At 35.9% G+C, this 23,069-nt stretch overlaps 1 protein-coding gene across 5 annotated transcripts in view; it reads left to right on the top strand.

The window, feature by feature from the left end:
* Zasp52 (Z band alternatively spliced PDZ-motif protein 52) overlaps positions 1 to 21,886 on the top strand; it is a 247,229-nt gene extending 225,343 nt beyond the window's left edge. For all 5 annotated transcript variants that reach the window (XM_090408794.1, XM_090408795.1, XM_090408791.1 and 2 more), the window contains 4 exons: positions 1,264 to 1,450; positions 8,042 to 8,162; positions 11,986 to 12,101; positions 20,934 to 21,886. In XM_090408794.1, coding sequence (XP_090264920.1) covers positions 1,264 to 1,450; positions 8,042 to 8,162; positions 11,986 to 12,101; positions 20,934 to 21,011 — 502 coding nt within the window. In that variant the 3' untranslated portion in view covers positions 21,012 to 21,886. The remainder of the gene's footprint in view (positions 1 to 1,263; positions 1,451 to 8,041; positions 8,163 to 11,985; positions 12,102 to 20,933) is intronic.
* Positions 21,887 to 23,069: the final 1,183 nt, after the last annotated feature.

Genomic DNA, 23,069 nt, shown 5'->3' with positions numbered 1-23,069 from the left:
GTAGGTTGTTGAGTTGCATGGGTATCTGATGTGATCTCACAAAAGAACCATATGAGTTGTTGAAGGGTGTAGGGATGTAGAGAGTTGTTGTAGGTCGTGTTATACGATATGTGTCTCCGTTGTTTCAATAGGTGATGTTGAAGTAATTCCTTGTTAATGTTATGTAGTGTTGCAGGTTTTTAATGCTCAGGAGTCTGTGTGTCGCCATGTGCTGGTCGGATATTGGTTGTTGCGTGTAAGGTGTCCGAATCACTGTTGACATAATTTTCCTGTGTAATGTTTCTAATTTTGTTAGGTGGCTGTTTGATGTGTTTGCATAGACTGTTATACTGTATCTGAATAGGAATTCGATGATGATAATAATAATTTAAACATATAAATGCAAGTTTATATTTTGAATTGAAGCTCTTGCAAACTGACTATTATATTGATGCAAATTTGCAAGTGGCTGATGAAGCTAGGCACATATAGTAATCTCAATAAAATCATATAGTAATCTCGATAACTGCAGTGTTTAAGAGAAGACTTTTAGGAGATTACTCCTCTTCATAAGGCTTTGACTCATTTGGACTACTGTGTTGAGATATGGTTACTTGAATGAAGAGGAAGCAGAGCAGATTAAGACACCACAGTCCTGCTTATTGAAAGCTTTAAGCAGCATGAAAAAGTTCCATGTTTAGTCACTGAAGTGCTGTTTGAGATTATGTGAAAAATAAAAATACAAAAAAAGTGTGTGTGTGTGTGTGTGTGTGTGTGTGAAACAGCCACCCACAGTATTAATATACTGTAGGGAATGGTATGCATTTAATGTGAGCTTTAAAACCTGGGTAACAGTTGGAGGAAATGAGATTCAGTACAACCAAATGTCTAAGCTAGAAGCCAAATTTTATGCTGTAAGTACAGGAGTTTTTTTCACTTCATAACATGTGAGGAGAGCATAAGGCTTCCCTAGAAGCTGACCAGTTATGTGGTTAGCTAGTGCAACATGAGGTGCAGGTATTGCTCATAGTGTTATGATAAATGAGTGAAATGCTTCTGTAATGAAGAAGCACTTTACTCGTTGAAATGTTTCTTCGATGAATAAATTCAAATAGAGATTTACATAATAGTTAAGTGGCATAGGGGTTCTTCTCACAATGTGGCTGACAATGAAAAAGCAAAGTATTGAACATATCAATATAAAAATTTTGTTTTGTGTGATATAAAAATTAAGATCTTTAATTATTGATAACTATAATATAAGTGATCAATATGTTTTCACAGGGGTCCATTTGTTACTGCTCTTGGCAAAACTTGGTGTCCTGAACATTTTCTATGTGCAAATAATAGATGCAGACGTGCTCTACAGGACATAGGTTTTGTAGAAGAACAAGGGCAACTGTACTGTGAAAAGTGCTACGAATCATATCTCGCTCCTGTATGTGCCAAATGTAGTAGCCGCATCAAAGGAGTATGTTATTTTTAATTTTAAAAAATTCTAGATAGTTAGAATATTCAAACTGAAAGCTATTATTTTCTTAATTGTTTTTTATAAGTCCTCATTTTTTATTAACTAAATTGCCAATATAATATTAATAAGTGACATGAGTTCTCAGATAACAAAGATTAAACCAACTGGCCAAACCTGCTGTTACTTCATACCGGCTCTCCCTGTGGAATGATGTTCACTTTTTGAAACACAGTGTATAATTCAAGTATTTGCCACTAAGTGGTAGATGAATTTAATTTCCTTGTGAAACTTTGATTATTGGAGCCTGTTTCGACATCTGGTCTTCAGAGTAAGTTCTTCAGTTGTTTGTCAATTGCTCCCCCCTTTTTTTTTTCATGCATTGTGGGAGACATTCTTCATGGGAATGCTTAACACTCTTAATTATTTAATTAACAAATCAGTAACCGTACCGTTTGAGGTACGGCAGTAAAACATCTTTGTAAGCCAATTACTGAGTTATGCACACCCAGCCAAACCTGATCGCAATAGATAAGACTTCCCAACCAGCTAGCAACTAATTCTCCTGCCACTTACTTGGCAAGATGCTGCTTGGATGGAAGACATGTTCATGAAACTCCCCCCCCCCCCCAACACACACACACATGCAGTACACAGCATGCTCCTACTCTGACTTTTACTCTGCAGTAAAACTGAAATCACCAGTAAGAATGACACCGTTAAAAAAACACTATAAATTGAAAAGAAGAAAAAAAAACTTTCACAAAGAAACAATAAAAAAAAAAGCATAAAACAACAATAACATACAACTAAAATTAAATATATTATACTCGACAGGAAATTATAGTCTTGTTTTAATCCTTTACCCATGCTTGAACAAATAGCCTGCACATGACGTATCTTCACAACTAGTCTACTTATATATAGAGGTTGTTTACTTCACATTATTTACCTCCTTATCCTATGATGCAAAAACATTATGAGAAGGATCACAATCGAGATTGATTGGTTTCGGTCTTTATTGAGGTCTCATCAGTTGGAGTTTCATTTGAAGATACTACTGTTACAACAATGCGGGTCATATATTTTCCATATATAAGTGGTAAAATTGTGTATCTCCATATTATTAAAATGCTCTGGATTTCAGATAATTTTAGAAAATTTGCTTGCTTCACATGTAAACTTTGTTTACTCACACCTGATAAAGGATTAAAATAAGAATCTAATTTCTTGTCAAGTATAATATACTTTGTAACGAAGCAAAAAAAAAATTTAAAAAATTCCACGTTGATCTCTTATCCAGAGTATCTTAATAAATATGGCGATACATAATTTTACCATTTGTATATGGAAAATATGACTTTTGCGTTGATTTAGCCTTAGTATCTTCCTGGGTCTAGGTCCCACCGATGAGAGCTCAATAAATGTCAGAACCAGTCTGTGTAGTGACCCTTCCATAAATCAGCCATTGCTAAATTTAAAAAAAAATAATAATAATAATAAAATCACTAAATAACAGATATTTTACATTTTATTTAAGTGGCCAGTAAGAAGAGAATTGATAGTGGACAAATGACTGCTGTATGAAGTTGATTGGATGACCAATACACAGATCATATTAGAGCTATTATTATTATTATTATGGCTATTATAGCCTGTTTTTGTTTAGGAGTGTCCCTTATTTTAAATACATTGGCTATTTTTACTGAAAAAAAATTTTTTTATATATATATTTTAGGGCATTATGGGTGAGTATTGAAGGCAATTATAGCAGAATAAAAGAGGAGGAAAAATTTTCAAAATTATAAACAACCTGCTGAAGGTTGTTTGTAACAAGGGGGAAGGGAGCGTGGGAGGGTGTTTTGACGTGGGAAGAATTAAAACATGCTCCCTTCCCCCTTGTTATAAACAACCTTCAGCAGGAACATGGAATTTGAAGACATCCTAGTATCAAAACAAGGTAATGTACAAAATTTTTCCTTTTCTTTTATTTCGCTATAATTGCCTTCAATACTCACCCATAATGCCCTAAAATATATATAAAAAAAATTTTTTTTGAGTAAAAATAGCCAATGTATTTAAAATAAGGGACACTCCTAAACAAAAACAGGCTATAATAGCCATAATAATAATAATAATAGTGTTTAAGAGGAGTAGCATGGGAATTTTCCCAGAAACAATGCCTAATATTTGAGCTATTTAATCACTACTTTATGAAGATATTTCATCCTGGTAAAGCAGATCTTACTAGAAGAATGTGGAATGTTGAAGGATTTGAAGTAGAGGATGTATTTAGAATAATGAATACCCTAGGTGTTAATAATGCAATGAAGCTGCATAAGATTTCACCACATGTTTTATGAGAATATGCAGAGGAGCTAACAGTATCCTTGTTCTGCTTATCTCATTATTATTATTATTATTAAACAAGACCTCATGGAGTCAAAGACTCATCTAGGAGGTCCTTTTATCTCGCACACATCTCATCATACCGGGTCTTAAACACATTCAAACTCCTTGCAGACACCACACTCTCAGGCAAGGCATTCCAATCATTCACAACTCTGCACGAAAAAAACCTGCCTCTCACTCCCCTACTCACACCCTCTTTATACAGTTTACAGGGATGACCTCTGGTTCTCCCCTGATCTCCCACTATTCTCTGTAGAACTTCTCCACCATTGATCCTATAACAACCCCTTACCAACTTGTAGGTCTCTATCATATCTCCCCTCTTCCTTCTCTCCACTAGACTCTGCAAATTACATCTTTTCAATCTTTCCTCATACTCGACATTCCAGAGGTCAGAAACTACCTTAGTCAGTCGCCTTTGGACCCTTTCCAACATCTCTTCATCCTTCTGAAAACCAGGTGACCAAATCTGGGCACAATAGTCCATGTGTGGCCTAATCAAAGCCTTATACAATGGAACAAGAATCTCCCTACTTCTACATGTCAGTGTCCTTCTCATCATTCCCAGAAGTTTTTGTGTTGTCTTCACAATCTTTACAGTCTAAACACCTTCTCATGAAAGTGTTTAGACTGTAAAAATTCCTATGGGTGTAAGGAGAGCAGGATATTGCCATTGTTGCTATATTTTGATCCTAAATCCTAATTACATGTATTATTGTCTCTGTTAATGTGTCTTCTATGGTCGTTATTTTGAGATGGGGAATTAAAAACCCGTTTTTGAAGGAAATACCCTACTTTACCTTGCCAGAGATCAGTTACTCAGGAATCAACCAAAGAGATACTTAGGTTAGTTACCTAACCTAAAAGGATACAAATGCAATTTCCACATACTACATGGACACTTAATAAATAAAATAATAATTTTAAAAATTATTAGCCCCCTTTCTCCATGTTACTATAAGTATAAAGCCCTTCATGGGTGGAAGTTACATGAAATCTGATCATTGAGATTTGAAAGGGATGAACAACTTTAGAGAGAGTACAAAACTAGATAACAAAATTATACCATGACTATATGTATATCCTATAACCAGATCAACCAATGTCAAAGTGATCTGGAATAAAATCTGGAAAATGAATGTCATGTGTATCACCCTTAATCCTCGAACACAATGAATGCATAATTATTTGCATTCATAGATACTCTTAGGGAGAAAGCTTTTTACCTGGCTTAAAAAAAAAAGCAAAGTAGAAAACATCCAATTTGATTCCTTCAGACACTTCAGACAGAAATGTACAACAGACTGTTCAAGACTGCTCTAATTTTGAGAAAGCACTGTAGAACCAGATGTTATTCATTATGAGATGGTAAAAAATCTATCACATTTTATATGGATCAAACACTTTTCCTCCTACAGCAGAATATTCTGTGAGGATGAATTTCCAAATTTCTGGCAAAAGGAAATGATTATTGGCATTCCACAACCAGCAAAGATCCAAAAAATTCCATCAAATAATGCAATAGATTCATTCAGTCACTTATGCAAGACCTTGGAAAAATTGTTAACTCATCTTTTATTTTTTTCCTTGACACAATCTATTTTCCAAAAACATCATTCTAGACCAGATCATTTAACTGTGTCAGAAATAACCATCAGAGATATGTTAATAAAAAAAAAATGAATGTTGGTATTGGTTTTTTTGTGTTTCTTTGTTTTCTTTCTTTCTTTGTGCAGTACACAGCTTGGAGGTTTAGTATACTTAAACCTTATCTAACGTTAGTTATCCTCTTCAATTTGTATTAGAATTCCTGACGTATCTTCTTATCCAAAATTTTCTACCTGTAGTTCATGATCAGGATTTATCCTCTCTCTCCTCAACTCTGCCCACAAGGAGGGAGTCCCACACCTTCATGACACAATAAATCCCATGCTATTTGCTATCAATATTTGATAACAAAACCTCCAACCATAAACGGTACTCCTCAAACTTTACCATCTGACATCATTCTAGCCAATTGAAGTAAGACTTTGACCATCCTTTCCACCTAGGTGTTTGCAAACAGGTTTAAATTCTTACCACACAAACAAAAATACACACACAAACAGTCTTAAATTCTTTAAGACTGTTTGTGTGTATATTTTAACCTAAAAACAGTCATCATCCAAGACTAAGACAAATTATAATTTCAGTTATGATGGAGGAAGAGTTCTTGGAACTCAGTTTCAATAAAGTTAACATATCTCAACCACAAAGTAGGTGCTAGAGAGCAGTGAAAATCATTTGGGTGCAGATTGATGTTTTCTGCTCTGTCTATATTGAGCACTTATCCAATCAAGACTTGATTATTGGTAAAATTTTTATCTCGGCTAGTGAAAGGCACCCACTGATGATTGGGTTCTGTCCACCATCAGACATTTAGAACTCAACTTGCACAGTTCAAACTTCACTTATTCCCAGTCTTTATGTCAAAGCAAATGACCTGTCACTCTTGCTTCAATAATTGTCTTTGCAATACACAGCTAAAATCTCTGCTAGATTACTCCTCCCTCTGTGTACCAGTACTCTGATATTCTACTGATCTTCACATAGTTTAAAATCAGTGTCTAGTGAGGTCTGCTTCTGTTATCTTCTGGAATAGCATAATATCTAATCAGATCCTGCTTGAATCAGCTAACTGTAAATGCTGAATTGCGTGCATTACACTACACAGATTTGAAATGCTACCAAAGATGCATCATCTACATCGATTTATTGAATTCCTTAGAGTATTTGAAGTCAGGTTTGTTTTTCAACCAAAGTGTTTCATTATGCTGCCTAAGCTATAAAGTATTATATATATATATATATATATATATATATATATATATATATAGAGAGAGAGAGAGAGAGAGAGAACGGAAAGCAAGTGAAACAGCCAGAAAAACACTGTGCATCATGATGATGAATTGTATATCTTTGGCCTATATATCACAACATTTAGGTCAATAACCATCCAAATTCTATAGGAAATTAACCTCCATTCTTCATTAGGACTGTTTTGAGTTCTGTAAGGGATATTGGTCTCCAGGATAATTCCTCACATTTTTTTTTTTTTTCTTTCACACTTAGATCCAGACTCTGCGCTGGCCAGTTCATCATACAGATGTTTCTATTTTCAAGAGCTAAGCCAGAGATTACTGAGTAACGAACATTGTGAAATCTCTGTTCTGATGAGAACAAAGAATTCCATAATGCAAAAAGTCCAGCATGATCCTCCAAATTGGGGATAGAGTTTGCTGTTGATGAATAAAAAAGTACTATAAGTGATATTGGTCTCCAGGATAATTCCTCGTATATTCTTTTTTTTTCATTCAGGCTTAGATCCATATTCTGGGCTTGCAAGTTCATCATAGAGATGTTTCTATTCTCAAGCTAAGTGTGGGATCACTGAGTAGCAAGTGAACATTGTCTTGTCGGAACATGTAGATTTCACCATAGAATTCCGTAATGCAAGAATTCCCACATTATCCTCCAAATAGAGGTATAGCTCTGTTGATGAATAAAAGCCAGTGGTCCAATTTCACACCATGAAAAATACAACCACACTATCACAGTTTCACCATGCATTACATTTTGGACGATATGGTCCTGCTTGTAGTATTTGCTGATCTATTGCCAACTCGAAGTTTTCCCATCCAGTGAAAAATACTCTAAAGCAATATTTTCACATATCCAGATTTCATTTTTTGTGATTTAATGCAACTTAGCCATTGCTAAACAGAGCTCTAAGATCCCCTACTATATGCTATTTTATATACATCATTTGCATAATCTCAGTTTTCCTGGTCATTGAATAGAATGACCTGCTGGGTTAAACTAGTATTTTTGGAATTCCAGCAGCCATCCCCTACCTTCTAATATACATATTACAGATAATCTTATAATCTCAAATTGATTCTACATATATACTAATCTTAGAACTTAGCGAATTAACCACACAGTTACAGATACTTCATATTTCTTTAGAACTTACTTTTTAGTGTGTGTGAGAGAGAGAGAGAGAGAGAGAGAGAGAGATATACAGTATGTATTCTGCTTTAAAGAAAAATAAATTTTCCTTGCATTGTAGCACTGCATATGCTATATGACTGATGTCATTCAGCTGTTTATTTTATTTATTATTATTTTTTTTAATCATAGGATTGCCTGAATGCTCTAGATAAACAGTGGCATCCAGATTGTTTTGTGTGTGCCTATTGCCATAGGCCTTTTGGAAATAGTTCTTTTTATATGGAAGATGGAAAACCATACTGTGAAAAAGGTATGTATTTGGTGGTATTGCTGTGTTATAATTTAACATCAGAACCTCTTAGTCAAGATTCACCTTGGATGAGTCTTGACTCCTGTCTGATTGTTATACCACAACATTTCACTCACCATCCTCTCTCTGAAACAGCATTCCAAGTCATCTACTGCTATCCATGAAAATTATTCACACTTTCCTCACTTACCCCCCCCCCACACACACACACATACAATTCCTAGGAATGTCCTTTTATTCTTAATCCTGTTTCTTACTTCCTATTTTTTTGAGAAATCTCTTTTACAGTAATTAATGTAATGGGGTGTTGCTACAGACCCAGGAGCACAGAGGATGGGGACCAGGAAATGTTTAGACAGTTAAGTTTGGCAAGTGCAAGAAGAATGATTGTTATGGGAGATTTTAACTACAGTAGTATAAATTGGAGAGAGGAAGATGCATGTAGCAATAGGGGAAAGGAATTTCTAGAATTCTTGAGGAACAAATGTCTTAGGCAACATGTAACAGAGGGAACAAGAGTTTTGTATTTGGTTATAGCATCAGAAGAGTTGATAATAACTGAGATGACATCTCTCCCACCAGTTGGAGAGAGTGACCATATGGTTTTGACTTGGAAAATGAATAGACATGCAAGAGTATCAAAGAGACAGGAACTTATGTGGAATTATAATGCAGGTGATTATAATAGTCTTAGACGTCAACTTCGGGAAGTTTCATGGAGGGAGGAATTGGAAGGCCGAGATATCATTAGTGCATGAGAAATTGTGAAAGAATATTTATTAGCAGCAATGGTAAGTTGTATACCACGAGTGAAGAAGAGGACACAATTTGGAGTAAAGTGGTTGACAAACAATATTAAACAGGAATTGCATGCGAAAAAGAAGCTATGGAAGAGATATAAGGAGACAGGTGAAGAGAGGATGCATGAAGAATATAAGGCACAGGACAGAAGAGTGACTGGTGTGGTACGGAAAGCGAAACTGGAATATGAGAGGAGGTTGGCCCTAAGATCCAAGGAAAATCCTAGGGAATTTTTTAGCTATGTGGCCAGTAGGAGGAGAAATGACTGTGGAAGAATGATATTGTGGGATAAAAATGGGAATAGAGTGACTGATGCAGAGGACATAGTGGAATTGTTCAATGAACACTTTATTGGAGTATTTCATCCTAGAGGAGTCAGTTTTAATGCTAGAGGGATAGGACTGGTTCGAGGTCTGGAGGTACAGGAGGAGAGTGTGTTTCAGATACTGAGTACTCTGGATGTCAGTAAAGCTGTGGGACTGGATGGTATTTCACCACGAGTTTTGAGAGAATGTGCTAGGGAATTGACAGTGCCTTTAACGTGGCTTTTCAATGAAAGTCTGGCTTTGGCAAAGGTGCCCAGGGAATGGAAGGAAGGTAAGATAGTGCCATTGCATAAGGGTGGTAACAGACTGGAAGTGTTTAATTATAGGCCAGTCTGTGTGTCATCAGTAGTTGTTAAGATCTTGGAGAAAGTAGTGAGGGACCGTATACAGCATTGGGCAGATGAGGGTAATGTTATCTGTGAGAGTCAACATGGATTTGTGAAAGGGCGCTCTTGTTATAGCAATATGCTAGCCTTTTATAATAAAGTTACAAGAACATTAGATGAGGGAAAGGCATATACTGCAATTTTCTTAGACTTAGCGAAGGCATTTGACAGGGTGCCACATGATAAGCTGATATTTAAGTTGCAGCACATGGGTCTGGATGTCAGATTGGTCAACTGGATTCAGGATTGGCTGTCTGATAGGTATCAGAGAGTTGTGTATGGTGGAGCAGTTTCAAGGAGGCAGAGGGTTACAAGTGGGGTCCCACAGGGTTCAGTACTAGGACCTATATTGTTTAACCTTTATATCAATGACATTGCCAGTGGATTGCAAGGGGATATTCAGTTGTTTGCAGATGATGCGAAGCTGGGAAGGATTATTAGTAATAGTGCAAATGTGGTAGCCCTGCAAGAGGATTTGAATAAGCTAGATAGATGGGCAAATGAATGGGGGATATAAGTTTAATGCAGCAAAATGTAAGGTCTTGAGGTTTGGGAAACATCGATGGGATGCAGCATCCTCTATGGGAGGAATTATGTTGGAGGAAGTAGGGGAGACAAGAGATCTGGGGTTGATGGTTGATAGAAACCTGAAGTTTAGGGGACATATTGCAAAGGTGGTGAAGGTAACACAGAGGATTGCTGCAATTATGAGAAGGACACTGACCGGCAGAGATAAGAGGGTTATCATTCCGTTGTATAAGTCTCTGATCAGACCACACTTGGACTATTGTTCTCAGATTTGGTCTCCAGGATTTGAAGGTGATAAATTAACTGTGGAAAGGATACAAAGATGGTTTCAGGACTGTACAAGGATAGTTACGAGGATCAGCTGAGGGAATGTGCACTGCAGAGTTTGGTGGATAGAAGAAGGAGAGGTGATATGATCGAGACTTTTAAACTGTTGAGAGGTGGTTACAGGGTTGATACTGGGGAGTTCGTTTGCTTGGTTGAACAGCGGGAAGGGGTGATGACAAGAGGCCATCCCTGGAAGTTACGAAAGGAAACTGAGCAAGAGGGTGAGGAGTGGTTTCTTTGCATGGAGCATGGTTGAACCGTGGAATGCATTGCCTGATGGAGTGGTGAGAGCGAGAACAGTCAATGAGTTTAAGGAGTGGTATGATAGACTTTGTGTTTCTTAGGGGGGGGACCTCCCCTCGATGAGACTTGGCAAACTTTATGTTTGCCAAGTCTCATCGAGGGGAGGAAGGACTTCCCACGATGAGTCTTTCAACTCCATGGAGGCCTGAATAATAATAATAAGAATACTGTGGGAAATCAGTATGTCATATAGAATAACATCTTGATTATCCAATAACAATGAGAAATCAGTTGGTCAGATGATTAGTAGGTCATATTGAAGAATGAAGATAATGCTAAAATTAATATTAAAAAATTATGTATTTCCCATAAATCTATCGTTTAGAAAAACTAACTCTGTGCATTCTATCTCCACTTGTTTCCTGTACTGAGGTATATCAATAATGAAGCATAATTATATCACAATCAAAAATAGTAATAATGTACATTTTATATCATTTTGACATGGCCTGCATGCAGATATTCCTATGCAGATAATGTGGTTTATTGATCAGGACAACATCAAATATTTCTGAAAAAATAACTCACTTCATACTCAATGAAACAGGACAGCTGGCTAGAACAACATAAGAATGCATAACACTAAGCTAACCATTGAAGGCAGTGCCACATGACATAGATAACTGAAAGGAATCAGACAAAATGCAACTCAGTGTAGAAAAACTGTTGTTAAAATAATGATATAATAATCAGCTCTTTCACAGTTAAACTTCATTTTGTGTGATTGCTTTCTGTTTTATATATCATTTAAGTTCATTTTTTTTTTTTTGCAGTAATTTCAGTTGGCTAATTTATAACTATATTTATTAAGCATTTTTCAACAGGTTAAACCTCCTAGTCATGTCAGCTTCTAATGTCTTCTACACACACACACACACACACACACACACACACACACACACACACACACACACACACACACACACACACACACACAAATCCATTAACTTCTTTCCAAGCAGTGTATATTTCTGCTGTTTCTCTGCAGATCATATTAAGTTTTTTAGAGTAAGCTTTTTTGAAGAATTTCCTCTTCTTCCTGAAATTTGAATTTCAGAGATGAAATTTTCTGACTACATTTCACTTTGAGCATATGTATTTTAGTTTATTCTTTTGTTCTGCATTTTTTTTAATGATATTAATTAATTTCAGATTGGAACGAACTGTTTACCACCAAATGTGTTGGATGTGGATTTCCAATTGAAGCTGGTGATCGTTGGGTAGAAGCACTGAATAACAATTATCATTCTCAGTGTTTCAAATGCACAGTAAGGATAGTTTTTATATATTGAATACAAATATATCTGTTACAAAAAAAAATTTCATCAACACATTGACTGCCATTGGCCAAATTTGTAAACTTGCCACCTGCGCCAATAGGTTGGTAGTAATTTCAATTCAAAAATATAGAATTATTATTTTTCATTTTGTCACTGAAACCACTATGATTTCTTTAATAAAAATAATCACACTTTCTTACTTTAGTAAAAGCTTGTGTGATTATATTATGTTGAAAGTTTTTAATGATTCATGAGTAGGGAATGCAGGACTAGTAATACTAATATCCAGTATGAAAAATAAAATACAAAATGACTAGTAGTTGGCATCATGGTATAGACAGCAAACTAATAGTTATCTCCATAGTTCAGTCAACATTTTAAAAATCAAATTTTTTAAACTAGCAGTTGCTGAATGGTTAAAAATCAGAGTTTACTTGCACTGCAAGTAACTCCCAGAGATAAAAATTCAGGCTAAAATATTTCCATTTTGTGTTAATTGACATTTTGATTTAATTGAAGATAATCTGGTGGGATTATGATGATTATTTCAGTTAATGTCTATCAGCAGGGATCAGTCTGATATTATCTCCAATCACTATATAAAATGCTGTAAATACATTTTCTTCCATGCAGAAAACAAATGTAAGTGTCCATCCTGATTGGTCATTTCTGTTTGTTGACATTTAATTGTTAATCATATGCTGCTGTAAATGGAGAAATAGCAACTACCAAAAGTTTGGCATCTTCTAGCAACCATAGTAATGAAAGCCTCAGTCTGCTGAATCTAGATTTGTGTAGTAAGGTGGTTTGGTTTACTTTACATGGTGAAGGATTACCTGATACTGGACCATATCCTGGACCTTCAAGTAAAGTGGAACAAAACCCTTTAACCAAAAAATATCTTTAAGAGCTACAGTTTATTCAAGCCAGTCATAGCACTGACCTACACATGTAATCTAAACAAACCTGAATGCCAGAAGCTGCCAAAAATTTGAGAGATGTTAATGTTTTGTTCCCAATTTAATCTAATCAATCCAAAAACTAAAGCCACTAAATAGAAATGTCTACAATTCCGACCAATGAAGATGTTAAGCATGATATGAGCACATGAGAGCCATAATATATTCTGAGCTATGTTCAAGGCACGACTTGATCAAGGCTCAAATCTGAGTAGAACAGTCAGTTTGAGGATAAAGATGTATTTATCATTGCATAATATGCAGCCAGTAATAAAATGCCTTGGCAACCACAATAGCAACTACCTGAGTTTTTTCAAACTTCTCAAAGAATTGGTAGTCTCATATTAGTTGAGAAATATCCTGATCATGTAAAAGTTGACTGTAAATCCTGACAGGAATAGAAATGGAGAGTAGGATGTGTTTTGTGAAGACAGAAAGGGTAAAAAAGGAGGCAGAGTGCTATTGATGATAGAAAAAAAATTATGTCCATACAAGGTAGAGATGCAAGGGGACGGGGATAATGGCATTGGTTTTGAGGTGGTATGGTGTGAGAAAGAGATGAATAGAATGAAATACTTAGTTGGATATTGATATGGTAATATGGAAGGTAGTGACCATGAAATGTAAAAGCAAATTAGCCAATCAGATGGGAAAAGGTTGATCATTCTGAGTGATTTTAATTATGGAAATACAGACTGGAATGATGAGATAGCAAGCAGAAGTAAAGAAAATTAATATCTAGATTTTTTTTAGAGATGACTACCCCATCCTACATAACAGAGGGCATGTGAGGATTTGAGGATCTTGAATTTGATCATCTCATTAGAGGATGTCATTATAAATTAAGTGTAAAATCTGTCTCCAGGTGGTGAGTGACCATTAAGTGATTACCTCGGTGGATGTCAGCCATGTGCAGACCTGTGAGGAAAGGTTATGTGGAACTACAAGGTTGGTGATCATGAGAAGCTCAGGAGACAGCTTGCCACTGTTAGGTGGAAAGGAGATTAGTGCTGCTTGGGTGCTATTTAAGAACTATCTAGTAAAAGCAATGTCTAAATATATTCCAAGAGTCAGAAGGTTAAATAAATAAAACAATATGGAACTCTTTTCATATGTAGCCAGCAAAAAAAAAAAAAAAAAAAAAAAGATTGTGATAGGATTATATTGATTGGAAAAATGGTATAAAAATAATTGCTGCAGATGATATAGTAGAGATATTTAATGAGCAGTGGATGATGATGTGGTGGAGAGACTGACTGTGGTGAACAAGAGCCATATGGACAATTGAGCAGACTTAGTGTTAAAGTTGTGAGATTGATGAAACCATGGATTTTGAAAGAATGTGCCAGAGAGCTGACATCTGCCTTGGCATATTTAATGAGTCTTACATTGGGTCAAGTTCCAAAGGAGTGGAAGGAAGGCAAAATTGTACTGCTTCATAAGAGAGGTGACAGAACTTAAGCATCAAATTATTGGCCATTCTGTGTGTCAGGTGTTGTGGTTAAAGTGTTGGAGAGGCTAGAAGGAACCATGATCCATATTTGGGTTGACAACAGCATTATTATCTTTGCTGGACAGCACAGATTTGCTAAAGGGGAGATTGTGTTTTAGTAATCTACTTACTTATTACAATGAGGTGATAGCTGCATTGGACTACTTAGATTTTGCAAAAGCTTTGGATAGATTACCACATAATAAGTTAATACTCACACTAGAGTGGATGGACATGGTTAGATATTAGACAAGATTGTACCACTATTTGCAGATAGGTATCAGCAAATTGTGTATGGGAGAGCAATATCCCAGAAGAGGAAATTCACTAGTGATGTGCTTCAGGAATCTGTTTTAGGACCATCTGCTCAACTTGAATGTTAATAATAATGAGAAAGATTTGAATGGGGATATTCATTTGTTTGCAGATGATGCAAAGTATGAGTAGAGCAGATGTTGGGGCCTTACAAGAAGACTTGAATAAACTGAGTCACGAGAGTGGCGATACCAGTTCATTGTTGCAAAATGTAAGGTTTTAAAATTTGGAAAACAAAGATGGGGAGTAGAATTTACTCTTGATGGGGATATATTTTTGGAGGTGGAGAAAATAAAAAATAAGAGATCTTGATTTGATTGAGGATAAGGATCTAAAATTTAGAGGACACATTGTTAAAATTGTGAAGACAACACAACGAATTCTGGAAATGGTACAGAGGATGACTTGTAGAAGCAAGGAGATTCTATTTCCATTGTATGAGGTCTTTATTAGTCCACATATGGACTATTGTTTACAGATTTGGTCACTTAGTTTCCAAAATGATGAAGTGTTGTTGGAAAGTGTCCAGAGGCGATTGACTAAGGTAGTTTCTGGTCTCTTGAATGTTGAGCATGGAGAAAGGTTGAGAAGATGCAATTTGTGGAGTCTAGTGGGTAGGAGGAAGAGGAATGATATGATAGAAGATGTACAAGAAGGTAAGGAGTTGCAATGAGATTAACGTTGAAGAGGTTTTTCATAAAATGGTGGTAGAATAAGAAGTCATCCCTGGAAGCTGTATAAGGAGGGGTTTTAGCAAGAGAGTGAGAAAGAGGTTTTTTCATGGAGAGTTGTGGATAATTGGAATGCATTGCCCAAGAGGATGGTATCTGCAGAGAATTTGAATGTATTTAAGGCATGATATGATGAGCTGTGTGTATGACAATGAGACTTCCCACAATGAATCTTTGAATGCATTGAGTCTTGGAATAATAATAAGAATAAAAGAATTTTCCATTATTTTAGGACTGAATTGAAAGAGAGTGTTGAAGGTGATAGTAAAGTTTGGTCACCTTTATTGGTTATAGGTTGAGAGTAGCGAGTTTGTATGATGAAAGATAAATACCAGTGGTATGTGAGTGTTAAGTGGTAATAGAAGACAGCTCAGTACTGGAGTGTAAATCTTTAGAAAAATCATGTAAATGCTATAGACCAAGAGACGTTTGATAGCCAGATTGGACAGGATTCTTTTTATTTTATGTATGTATTTTATTTTTATTTTTTTTGGCAAAAAAATAAATAAAAGCAGCACCAATTATTGTACATCCATAATGATCAGAGGATTTAAATCATCAGTGGCAGATGATCTCAGTCCAAATGTCAGCCTTCTGGCTTTCTCTTTGGGGAAATGAAATTAACACGTTCGCTGCCATGCTCCTCGGGCATAGTTTGTTACTGCACGGCGAGCAATTTCACTCCTTCAAGGTCAGTAATCTGGTTGCCGGCGGTAATCGACATACAAGTGTATTCGTAGTTGGCTTGTGAGGCTCAAATACCAACTACGAGTATACACACTTTCGCTGCTCGCTCCGCACCACAAGTACTTTCACTTCTTCAAGGTCAGCACGAGTAATCTGGTTGCCGACTGTGAGCATCATACGAGTATATTCGTAGTTGGCTTGTGAGGCTCATATACCAACTATGAGTATACTCGTAGTTGGCAGTGAACGTGTTAGAATGAAAGCATGACTTTGATCACTGAGGTCATCAGTGGCTGATGATTTCAGTCCAAATGTCCAAAGTGAAAACCAAAACACTGGCTTTCTGTTGGGGAAATGAAAATGAAAACATGACTTTCATTTGGATGTTATGTGAGCTTCCTATGTTGGCATTTTCCAGATCAGTTTACTATTGCATTGGCAATAATAAATAATAATAAACTCCCTGGGGCACAAGGACTCATCAGAGGAGACCCGCACCAGTCATTCTTTGCACAGTGCCAAGATTCTGTCTCTGCCTACCATGAGCTTTAAAATCTAACTTGCATCTCTACTGTTCCCTAACCAACTTATGTTTCTGTGATGTCTCCTATATCTATTACTCAGATGTTGAAGACCACATTGCCTCATTCTTTTCTCTTGTTAACACTATCTCTATTTGCACAGCTGTTATCATAGGTTGAGTATTACTTTGGTTACTCGTAATCTGATTTTTTTCAGTTATCTCTTCAATGCCTGCGAATCCAGGTGACCATATAGGAACAAACTAAATCTAGGTATACGGTCTTATCAAAGTATTCTACTGAGAAAGAATAACTTTCTTACAAGTGTACTCTTCAACATTACATTTACTCGATGTGATTACTTAACTACCTTAGCTGTTTGAACTCTTCACCCACCATCTTCTTCACATCTCTAGCTTGGTTCATTGACCACTTTGTTGCAAATTTCTGTTAATAAATTACTGCCTACATTGTCCTCAGTCCAAAATGTAACTTTGCACTTATTTATTTATTTGCACCACTCATTGAACTGATATTGTCTTTTGCCAATAGAACCGGTTTGCTCAAATCAGCCTGCAAGCATTTGGTAATGGAAATGTCCTTTATCATTCTTACCAACTTTGCATCATCACTAATAATTGTATATTATTGTCCACACCAGTGCTAGTATCATTAATGTATCATTAAATAACAATGGCCAAAGTAGTACAGAATCCTGTGGTACTCGCTTCTCCTATCTGTGTCACAAACCTATTATCATCATCCGACCTCCATGGAGTCAGAGACTCATCGTGGGAGGAACACACAATGCACACAAAATCTGTGCACAATAATTCATATGAGGCCTGATCAAGGCCTTATACAATGGCATCATAACCTCTATTTCTGCATGTCAGGGTCCTCAGTGTCCTAGCATGCCTATTTTGTGTACCCATCCTTCAAGTTCCTATAAGGACTTCACTTATAGAATCCCATTCTTGGATTATTGCCTTGGCAAAATCCAAATCAGAAGATCAAGGTACTATTACCCAGTTCCAGATGTGAATCCTAATTAGTCTCTCCAATAACTTAATGATCACATCAAAGATTCTGATTGGTCTATAATGGGTTGCTTCTCTCCTAGCACCTTGGTTACCTTTTGCTCACAAGGAACTGCACTTGTGTTGAGATCCAAGTTGAGAAATTGATTCAGCATCCAATCTGATCTGAATGCATGTTTGAATTCATCAGTTGTACCTCTAACTGATCTGTCTTTTCATCTGTTTCATCTTCAGGATCCTGATAGCCAGTGGGTCTGCATGGAATGTATACTTTACTAAAGTGTTTTATTAATAAAAGAAATATTATTATTATAATTCATGACACCTCCAAGGAGTCCGAAGACTCATCGTGGGAGGACACCTACTGTACAACTCTGTCTCCACTACTACACAGAACCTCTACTTCCAATCACCTACATCAACGCCATCTACTGCCCACAACCACTTCCACCACAGCTAGTATTTTTTGTCTGTAAATTGCGTGTGTTCTGAAGGGGCCGATTTGTCTGTATGCGGGATGGAAAACCCTGCTACCTTCGTATGAGATCAGCTAACTCACCTTCGATTGAAAAAGTCCATATAAAGATTCCTCCCGTCATGATGAGAATCGAACTTAGGCCTTTTCTAATCGAAGAAATCTAATCAAAAATATATCCTATAATACCTTTTATTCCTCAAAGGAAGTAGACAGAGCTCTTTTATTCCTGACTAACTTTTGGAAAACAAACAGGCAGCCAGTCTCCATCCTTCAAGCCTTCACTGATCGTGAGCTTAAGCTTTCAATGAACCATTGCTTTTGAGCAGAGATAACATGGCAGATAACTGCCATCATCTTCTACTCCTAAACCCTAACATTAGTCATGTTATTGTCTTTAATGGTGAATTTTACAATCAATTTTACAGTAATTCTATAAATTCTGTTTCCCTTGTCTTGCATCTCTCTCCAATCTGTACCTGCATAATAGAAATCTACCCCCCCCCCCCATGATAGCCACCTAGCCTTCCACTACTTCTTTTGTGTAATCTTTTGTCCCACTAATTCTTCACATCATAAGTATTTCATTAGTTTTCATCACTCATATAATTATAATTTGGCCTGAAGTGGCTTGCCAAACTTTCATGTTTTGTCTCTAGAGTAGGTAAACTAGATTATCTTATCCTCAACTCGAACACTACTGCATGTCCAATAAGCTTACAACCATTTCTGGTTGGGATCTGCACATCCCCCCCCACACACACATCATCAATTTGCTATAGGTTCTGCAACTTCTTGTATTCAGGAGTAATTAAAAAAATATAAATTATTATATTGGTGAGTACAATTCTACTCAAAAATGGTGTGCCAGAATTAACATATATCCTACATTAGTTCTATTTTATGCTTGGCTACTATTCCAATACATGGAATCAAGTTATGTTCAGCTCATTCCAAAAAAGGGAGATAAAAGTTTACTATCAACCCACTGATCCATCTTCCTCATTTCATTCCTCTCCAAAATAATGAAGACAGCCACCAACAGTTCAGCACCTAGAGGCCTACTAGTTAATCACTCACCACCAGTATAGATTTCTTTGCTCTAGATCTGTGACAGATCTCTTAGTCTACACAACCACCATGATCACATGTGCCACAGAAACATCTGCTCTTGTGCTTGACATTTTCAAAGCATTTCATGAAGTCTGGTGTTGAGGCCTGTTCAGTAATTTACCATCCTTTGGCCTACTTCCAAATCCTCTGTAATAATTGGGTAGCCATCTATCTCTCTGGTCAGTTGGTGGATGTCTTCCTCTCTGAAGGATTGGCTTCACCAATACAAACTCTGTTCTGTTGCCTGCCCTCTTTCTCCTATACATAAATTACCTTCTCTCACTGATTAGTAATCTTAACCTTGCCAAAGACAGTACACTCCATTTCTCTTACTCATTTGATAAATCTTACAGTACATAAACATTCAAAGCTTCAAGATTTCTACAACCATTAACTTATCCACTGATCTCCATACCTTTCTTCAGTGGAATGACATAACATAGTCACCTTTGATGCTACCAAAATGCAGTTGTTAATTTTTTTTTCTTTCAGAAAAAAAATCTCAGTTCACTTTCTCTTATCTTCATTATTACACAGTTCAGATAATGTCAGACCTCTCTTCCTCTATCCTCTTAAGGAGGAGGGCACCTGCTCTACAACTCTGTCTCCACCACTCGATCTACTAATGAACTGCAACTACACCAATGGCATCTACCTTCCCCACCACTACTACTATTTTCACAATTACAAACATCCATGCCCACAGCGGGATTCGAACCCGCACCCTTTTGGCTGGAGAGCAGATACTCTAACAGTTAGAGTATCTGCTCTCCAGCCAAAAGGCTGTGGGTTCGCAGCCAAGTGGTTACAGTCTAATCACTCAGCCAGCTATATTGATGTATTTGAAGTTGCACACCAAAACCATTCTAAAAATTCTTGATAATGTCCAAAAAAGTGCATTTCAGCTGATAGATGATTCCTGATTCCTTTCACTGATCAGGATTATCTTCCTCCTTTATTTTGTTTGCCTCTGTTCTCTTGAAGATTTTTTTCAGCTCTTCTCACAAACAACAGTTAAGAAAAAAAATATATGTATATCAATAGGTTCCTTCTTTAATGACCTTCACTCACACATGCCACTAATGATGAGCTATAGCGTTTGCTACCTGTACATTAGTAAGTACCATCTCCAGATTTTCAAGAGAAATATTAATAGTTCCTTCTTTCCCAACTTTCATTTACATTCTACTTATGGCACTAAGGTGCCAATAATAGGATGTAAACTACCAATCCTCTGTAATAGGTTCCTCTTGTAGGTTCTGTTCTTATTTGTGGAAATTATTAAAAAAAGTTCTCTTATGTTTATTTTACTTGAATGAAAGAACAGAACAATTACTATTAAAAATATCTTTTCAGTACATGTATGATTAATTTCCAAGTTATTTGTTAAAATAATTAACATATTTTACTTTTTTAATAATTTATTCATATAAGATTTTAAATATGAAAAAAAAAACTCTAAAATTAGTTGCATTGTTTTTCTTTAGATTTGCCATAAAAATTTAGAGGGACAAAGTTTTTATGCTAAAGGAGGCCGCCCATTCTGCAAAGCTCATGCTCGATGAAATAGCCCATTTAACTAGTCTTCCTCGCTGAGGCTTCAGCTCAAAATAGAGGTTACAGAATGCTGATGGAAGAAGAAAAAAATTTTATATGTTCATTTAGCTTTGATTAGCTGATCGTAACTTGTTTTTGTAAATGCTGCTTAATTGAATACTCTCTAAACAGTCTTTACATCTGACTGAATTCGTCAAAATCATTATGCATAGTTCTTAGCTGTAATGAATATGAAGCAAATATAAATATCATGATCAGTCATCCTTATACATCTTTATATTTTGTTTTGTTTGTTACCTTATGGTTAATATGATTTTTTTTTTCCTTCTGCCCCTTTGTAGAATAAACACTATACTGGCAGTGCCAGTCAGTTTTTGTTGATGTATCTGAAAACTTAACAGTGAACATAATGATGAAATAGATGGTATTTATTACATTCAATGATTCTCATTAGAAATGAACAATATGGTAGGAATTTATTAAATAATAAATAATTATGTCGAATTCCTGTACTAAAAACTTTCTTATCCATCATAAATATTTTCTGAGTATAGTTTATGTAATGAATGATGATGAATTTATGTAAAAGTTGGATAAAAATGTATAATTTTGAAAAAAAAAAATCATAATTTTCTGGTACCTTTTTATTAAACATAAAATAAAGTTGTTATGCAGGATATTCAGATCAGATTTGCAGAATCATATTTCCACACTACTTTTTGCCAAAAACGCCAAAAAAAAAAAACTTGTATGTGAATGAAACTAAAATGTGATGAAATATTACTAAAGTACATTTCGTTACTAAAAATGTATATACCTGTTATAGTGTTTGCAATTTTTTTTCTCATTTATATAATATCAATTAAAAGTTATAGAATACTAATTATCTGTTCATTTATTATTCACTCATTTATGATCTTTTGGATTGCTTGTGCATAATTTAAACTTGATAGTAGGAATTGTTAGATAAACATGATTTAGTAGTTGGCAATAGAAATCAAGGAACTCATGGGAGGGCACTCTATATTGCACAACCTGCTGTCTATGCTATTTGAGTCTCCCTCTACACAATACATCATTTACAACCTACTGATAGTATTTTGGTTTCTTATTTGTGAGGGTTATCTAGTCAATTTACCTGCATGTAGAATCAAAAACCTAAGTAGGCAGGAGAAAATATTCTACTACCTCCATATGAAATTGGCAAATTCATCTTTATATGAAGACAGGATTCAAAACTGTTTTCAGGTATTTGAATTTGTTTGCTTTGGTGTCCTTTTTTTATATTCATTTAAAGGTAAATTACCTTTAAATGAATATAAAAGAGTAAATTACTTTCGTAAAGGAAAGTGTGCTAATCTTTTTCCTTTAATCAGCTGTTTGTTAGTTTTATGTGTTTTCATAGGTTTCTCTGTGTGTAGGAGAAAACATACTACTACATTGATCAAAAGACTGGCTAACTTTGCCTAACCCAAAAAGGTCTCAAAGTTCATGTCACAAAGAGGATTTGAACTCTGATCTTTTCAAGACAAGTGATAGTTATGAAACCATTCTATAGTGAACATTTTTAGAAATAAATGTTAAAAGAGGAGTTTTTTAAGGATTTTGTTTTGCAGGCTGTTTTTCAGAGCATATCATTTATTTATTCTGTTACTAATTATGGTGGGGGTCTGTCCATTCCAAAAATAATCAACCAGATTTTTTTTTAGATTTTATTATTATTATTGCTCAGGAATCTCCATGGAGTCCTTAAGGCTCATTGTGGAAGACCCAAACTGTCAACACAATATCTATCGTACCTCTCCTTGAAACCATTAACAGACAAAGCCAATGTAACCAATGCTGGCAACCCATGACATTCATTCACCACTCTCCAAGAAAAAAAATCTACTCCTCATTCCCTTGCTAACCACACTCTTCCCCAGCTTTCAGGAATGACCTCTTGTTTTTAACTCCCCTCTAGCCAAATGCTGAAATATTTCCTTTGTATTAGTGCAAGAGGAGCAGGGAAACGGCGAGGCTCAGGGTGGACAGCGATACACAGCGTGAGAAAGGTGGATGCTCCA

The sequence above is a fragment of the Typopeltis vanoorti genome, chromosome 19, assembly GCF_054136105.1.
Source record: "Typopeltis vanoorti isolate ZY-2024b chromosome 19, IOZ_Tvanoo_1.0, whole genome shotgun sequence".
Lineage (NCBI taxonomy): Eukaryota > Metazoa > Arthropoda > Arachnida > Uropygi > Thelyphonidae > Typopeltis > Typopeltis vanoorti.
Note: the sequence above shows the minus strand (reverse complement) of the source record. Positions and strands in the feature narration are given on the sequence as shown.